Source organism: Octodon degus, unplaced genomic scaffold, assembly GCF_000260255.1.
Source record: "Octodon degus isolate 3935 unplaced genomic scaffold, OctDeg1.0 scaffold00169, whole genome shotgun sequence".
Classification (NCBI taxonomy): domain Eukaryota; kingdom Metazoa; phylum Chordata; class Mammalia; order Rodentia; family Octodontidae; genus Octodon; species Octodon degus.
Window position 1 is genome coordinate 1,305,928 of NW_004524745.1, and position 4,885 is coordinate 1,310,812.

General features: G+C 50.2%; 1 protein-coding gene across 1 annotated transcript in view; it reads left to right on the forward strand.

Annotated features, from left to right (window-relative positions):
• Positions 1-642: 642 nt before the first annotated feature.
• Positions 643-4,885, forward strand: part of Ecscr (endothelial cell surface expressed chemotaxis and apoptosis regulator) — an 8,965-nt gene continuing 4,722 nt past the window's right edge. Inside the window, exons 1-3 of the mRNA XM_023703312.1 lie at positions 643-700; positions 838-1,011; positions 4,655-4,693. Of these exons, the coding sequence (XP_023559080.1) occupies positions 951-1,011; positions 4,655-4,693 (100 nt within the window). The 5' untranslated portion in view covers positions 643-700; positions 838-950. The remainder of the gene's footprint in view (positions 701-837; positions 1,012-4,654; positions 4,694-4,885) is intronic.

A 4,885-nucleotide genomic window follows, 5' to 3' on the forward strand; every position in this document is an offset into this window, starting at 1 on the left:
AACTTGTGGCCATCCTTCTGCCTCAACTTCCTAAGTGTTGGGATTACAGATGTAGGCCACTGCACTGTTCATACTTACATTTTTTTCCCCTGGGGGTGGGGCTGGTGCAGCATGTGGTGCTGGGAATTAAATCGAGGTCCCTGTGATTGCCTAAGCTTGCCTAAGCAGGCGTTTTAGACTGCTGAGCAGTCTCGCCCACCCCAATACTTGCATTTTTTGAGCTTAAGTCAGTAAAAACACATGTGGACCTAATATTTGGCAGGCTTTGTCCTGGTCCTAGATATACTGGAAAAAGTAACACTGCTGGCCTGCAGCTACAGAAGAGGATATCATGGGATATAGATAAATGCTCGTAGGAGACTTTGGACAGGTTGTGCAGGAGCACAGGCAACACCTAACGCCACAGATCCAGGAGTCGGAGGAAGGATGCCTAACCGGAATGTGGCCCTCTTGCCTTTCCCTGAGGAATAACAGCAATGTTCAGTGTTCCCCAGGCCTCCCTAGAAGACACTGGGTGCCCCACCCGGATGCAAACCCCAGTAGAAGAATGTGGAGAATTCCGAGTCCACAGTGTGTGGGCAGCTGGTAGGCCGAGCTTCGAGCTTCAGCTCAGTCCAGCTAGAGGAGGACCTGATCTGAAACAGCAGCTCCAGGAAAAGCACCAGGTGGTGCACAAGGGAACAGAGGGACTCCTCAGTGGGTACAGAGATGGCACCAGCCTGCCACCTGGGCCTCCTGGAGTAGATCCGAGCTCTCTGCTCAGCCTCACATCCTCCTGTGGGCTGAGCCAGGGCCCCTGGAGCCAGTCCCAATCTGTTTCCTTCTATTCTTCGACAGGAAGCTCCAGGAGAGCCGGCCCCCATCCCACCCCGCCCCTGCACTCCAACTGCTCTCCGCGATGGACAGAGCCTGCCCTGAGTGGCTGCCCACCGGCCACACAGCTAGCTGACATGGGCACCGCCCGGGCTGCACGGCTGTGCTGGACCATCCTGAGCTTGCTGACACTCCAAGGTAAGAGGGCGTCTGTCGCCTGATCCATAGTGCCCAGCCTCCCACCTCTGGGACACCCACCGCAGAGGCTGTCAGGGTATGGGAAATCCCAGGGCATTTCCTTGAAGGGGATGGCTGGATGGGCATTTCCAGGCAGAGCTAAACAGGGATACATTTGTGGGACATTCCAGAGACCTGGCAAGCCACTGGCTGGGTGTGAGGCTCCTTGTAGGGGATGTGAGGCTGGCCTGGGTGCCACAGTCACCTTACAGACTACTCCTCCCAGAACTGTCTGCATCTTAGGCCTTAGAGGTGGTCTTTTTTCTTCTTTCCTGTGAGGAATAACACCCCAGGGGTTCCTAATGCTGACTTTCATCTCAAATCACAAGAGGACTTCAGGTGAGGCCTAAAGCACTACTGGTTGGCCCCAGAGTGTGAATAACATTCTCACCCAGGCTGTGAGCTGAGATGACTGCTAGGGAGGTGCCGTGAAAGCAGCAGCTCTTGGGGCTCAGCCAGTGCACGGGCCGCTCATTAGGGCACAGTTGCTGGGAACCATGAGAAGTCCAGGACTCTGACTCACAGGGCAGTAACTTCCCTTTGGCCATTCCTCACTGCCAGTGTTCTGTGACAGATTTATGAGGCTGTACTGAAAGCAGCAGAAAGTACAGGAGGGCTTGGATTGGGAGGGTGTCTTTGTGTAGATGGACTGAGGAATACTTTGAGTATGTTCATGCCAGCAAAGAGACCTAAGTGTACACACAGAGTCAGCACCGGGCAAAAATGTAATGTCCGGCAGTAACCGAGCACTGTATTAAGTGCTTTACATGCATTTTCTTTCCCTCATACTTGGTGAAGTACTGATACTTGCTTCGTGTGTGTGTGTGTGTGTGAGTGTGTGTGTGTGTGTGTGCTACAGATCCACCCCAAAGTCCTGTCCCTCTAAGCACATGTGCTCTGTCTCCAACCTACATCCCTAGCCTCTCAAATGCTTTCTTGCTTTCTTTCTTTTTTTCTTTCTTTTCATATTTTAGGGAAGGGTCTATAGGGTGTTCAGGGTCTCACTGCTAGATCGGACTCATAGTGATCCGCCTGTTTACAGCCTCCTGAGAGCTGGGATTACAGGTGCACGCCACCATGCCCAGTCTCAATTGCTAGCTCAGTGTGCCCTGGGGGCAGGGCTGGCACAGCCAGCCCAGGGATTGAACCCCTGGCCCCTGTACCTGCTTGCAGGCGCTTTAATCCGCTGAGTTATTTGGCTGGCCCTTCAATTGCTTTCTAAAGAACGGAAATCTGAGCCCTAATTGGACACTGCATGACTGAGTTAGGATTTTATTCTAAACTGTCAAATTCTAAAATCTATGATTTTAAACTGGGCATGGTGGCTCACCCCTGTAACCCTAGCACTCTGGAGGGCTGAGGCATGAGGATCAAAAATTCAAGCCCACATGGGCAATTCAGCATTTTAGGGAGACCCTGTTTCAAAATAAAAAATGGTACTCAGACTGAGGCACAAAGTTCAATGTGGAGACCCTGGGTTCAATCCCCTTCATCACAAAATTAATTAATTAATTAATTAATTAAAATCTATGATTTTTAACTATGCTGCTGAGGAAACAGGGAGATGGAGAGTTAGATGGGAAGGAAATGAAACAGGTTGAGGTTAGGAAGTGGAAACTTGAAAAATCAAGAATTCTCGTGGCCAGAGCTCTTGCGTGTCTACATGCCCACTGGTCCAGGACCCAGCCTACTCCCTAAGTCCCTCCCCAAACCACAAAGGAATCTTTACTGGTGACAAGTTGTGGAGGGGGAATGACAGGAGGCAAAGAAAAGATAGACAACTGAGACTTGATGTGACTTCGGAAAGCCTCCCATAGTGCTAGATCATTTTTTTTTCCCCAGGAAGGCGGTTCACTGTGACTTCCCATCACTACAGCACTTAGATACTTCTGGGCCATGGTATCTAAGTAACTAAGAGTGTTTAGGATATGACTTGGATAGAAGGGGTTTCCCCATGACCATACCCAGAAAGAAAGGGCTCTCTCTATGGCTGGGAGCTCCTTCAAGTTTTAACTCTACTCTGAACCCTCTACCCACAAGAAATGAGGTTCTGAGAGATGGCACCTGGAAAAACATGGCCCAGGACTTGGGCAAGCTTGGGTTTACAAACAATGAATTCTACACTATCCAAATGATAACCCCATGGAGCAGAGCAGTGGTTTAAGAAAAATAAACAGACCACGTAGGCTGCCATGGGCTGGGTGGGCCCCTGGCATCCAGCCACCTCTGTCCTAGGCTTAGTGCTTCCCCGGCAAAGAGAGGTTGAACTGAGTGGAAGGACGGGAACCCAGCTGGGCGGCTCCACTTCCCCACGCTGTTTTCCTTTCACATTGTTCGCAGGTTTCAAGAATGATTTCATTGTGGAAAGTGAGCAAACACAACCTGACCTTTCAGGTCCCACACACACCGTGGGACGCATGAGCATGCACACATCTGCATAGACACCCAGAGACAGCCACACACATACAGAACTACTAGTGATGGTTGGGGGAGAGGGGCTTCTTGCTGACTTTTCTCTGGGTTTGGCCAAGAATGATCATTTCCCCATAGATTCTGCCTGTGAGAATAAATTGGCAGCTCCATCTAGAGCTTCCTCACCTCTTGTACATAGCTCAGAACTTGCTTCCAGGGCAAGCCCCTACCTCCTGCTGGGGGGAGGGGCAGAGATAACTTCATACAAACATGAACTGTAGGGCTGGGGAGATGGCTCAGTAGAATAAGCGCTTCCCTGGCAAGTGCAAGGGTCTGAGTTCAATCCCTGCTTCCAATAAAGAAAGAAAGAAAGAAAGAAAGAAAGAAAGAAAGAAAGAAAGAAAGAAAGAAAAAAAGAAAGCAAGCAAATCTGAACTGTATTTTATTCACCTCCCCACTGTCCCCTTCCTGCCCCTTAAGGCTGAGCCAGGATGATGATCTCACAGGGGAAAAGGAATGGCCTGGCAGTGGCACAGGATAAACATAAACTTACAGACTTGGAGTCTTGGGTTTTTGTCCAGACACAGGAGGTCCACTGGCCCTCTGTTTTGAGGCACGTCACTAAAAAACCTTTCCCTAGGGCTGGTGAGATAGCGCAGCAGGCCAAAGCACCTGCTTAGGTAAACTTAGGCAAGTGCAGGGACCATGGTTCAATCCCTAGCACCACACGCCATGTGGGCTGAGCTGGCCAGGGTCTGGGTTTAATGGTGTACACTTGTAATCCCAGTGCTGGGGAGGCTGAAAACAGGTGGATCGCTATGAGTCCAAGCTATGTAGTGAGACCCTGCAACAACCAAATACATTTTTTTTTTTAAAAAAACTCTTTCCTCAACTTTGTTGGTGTGGAGCCTATAGAGGATTGAAGAGATTGGAAAGGACCCTGGCCTTGGAACCATGAAGTTGGGGTGATAGTGGAACTGAGTCACAGTTCAGAAGAAGCCAGCTCCATGACTTCCTTTAGCCCTCTGCTCGGTGTGTCTGCCTTCCAGTGGTGGTGGTGGTGGGGCTTGAATAGCCATAGGGCCTAGGGCTTGAACACCATGGTGGTGGTGGGAGGGCTTGAACAGCCATAGGGCCTGGGTTACTGGGCAGAAGTCCCATATCATTCTGTGTGTTTTGCTTTCTCTTATAGGCCACAACTCTCAGCCTGTGACAACTCAGACTCCTCAGGGTAAGGTGGAACTCCAAGCCCTATTTCAGCATTTGGGCCTGGGAGTTTAAGGTGGCATGAGAGGTGCTCTAAGCCCATGTAGCACTGAGCTCAGGTGTCTGGGGTTGGGCCAGAACTCTTACGGGCTTCTTCTTCTTCTTCTTCTTCTTCTTCTTCTTCTTCTTCTTCTTCTTCTTCTTCTTCTTCTTCTTC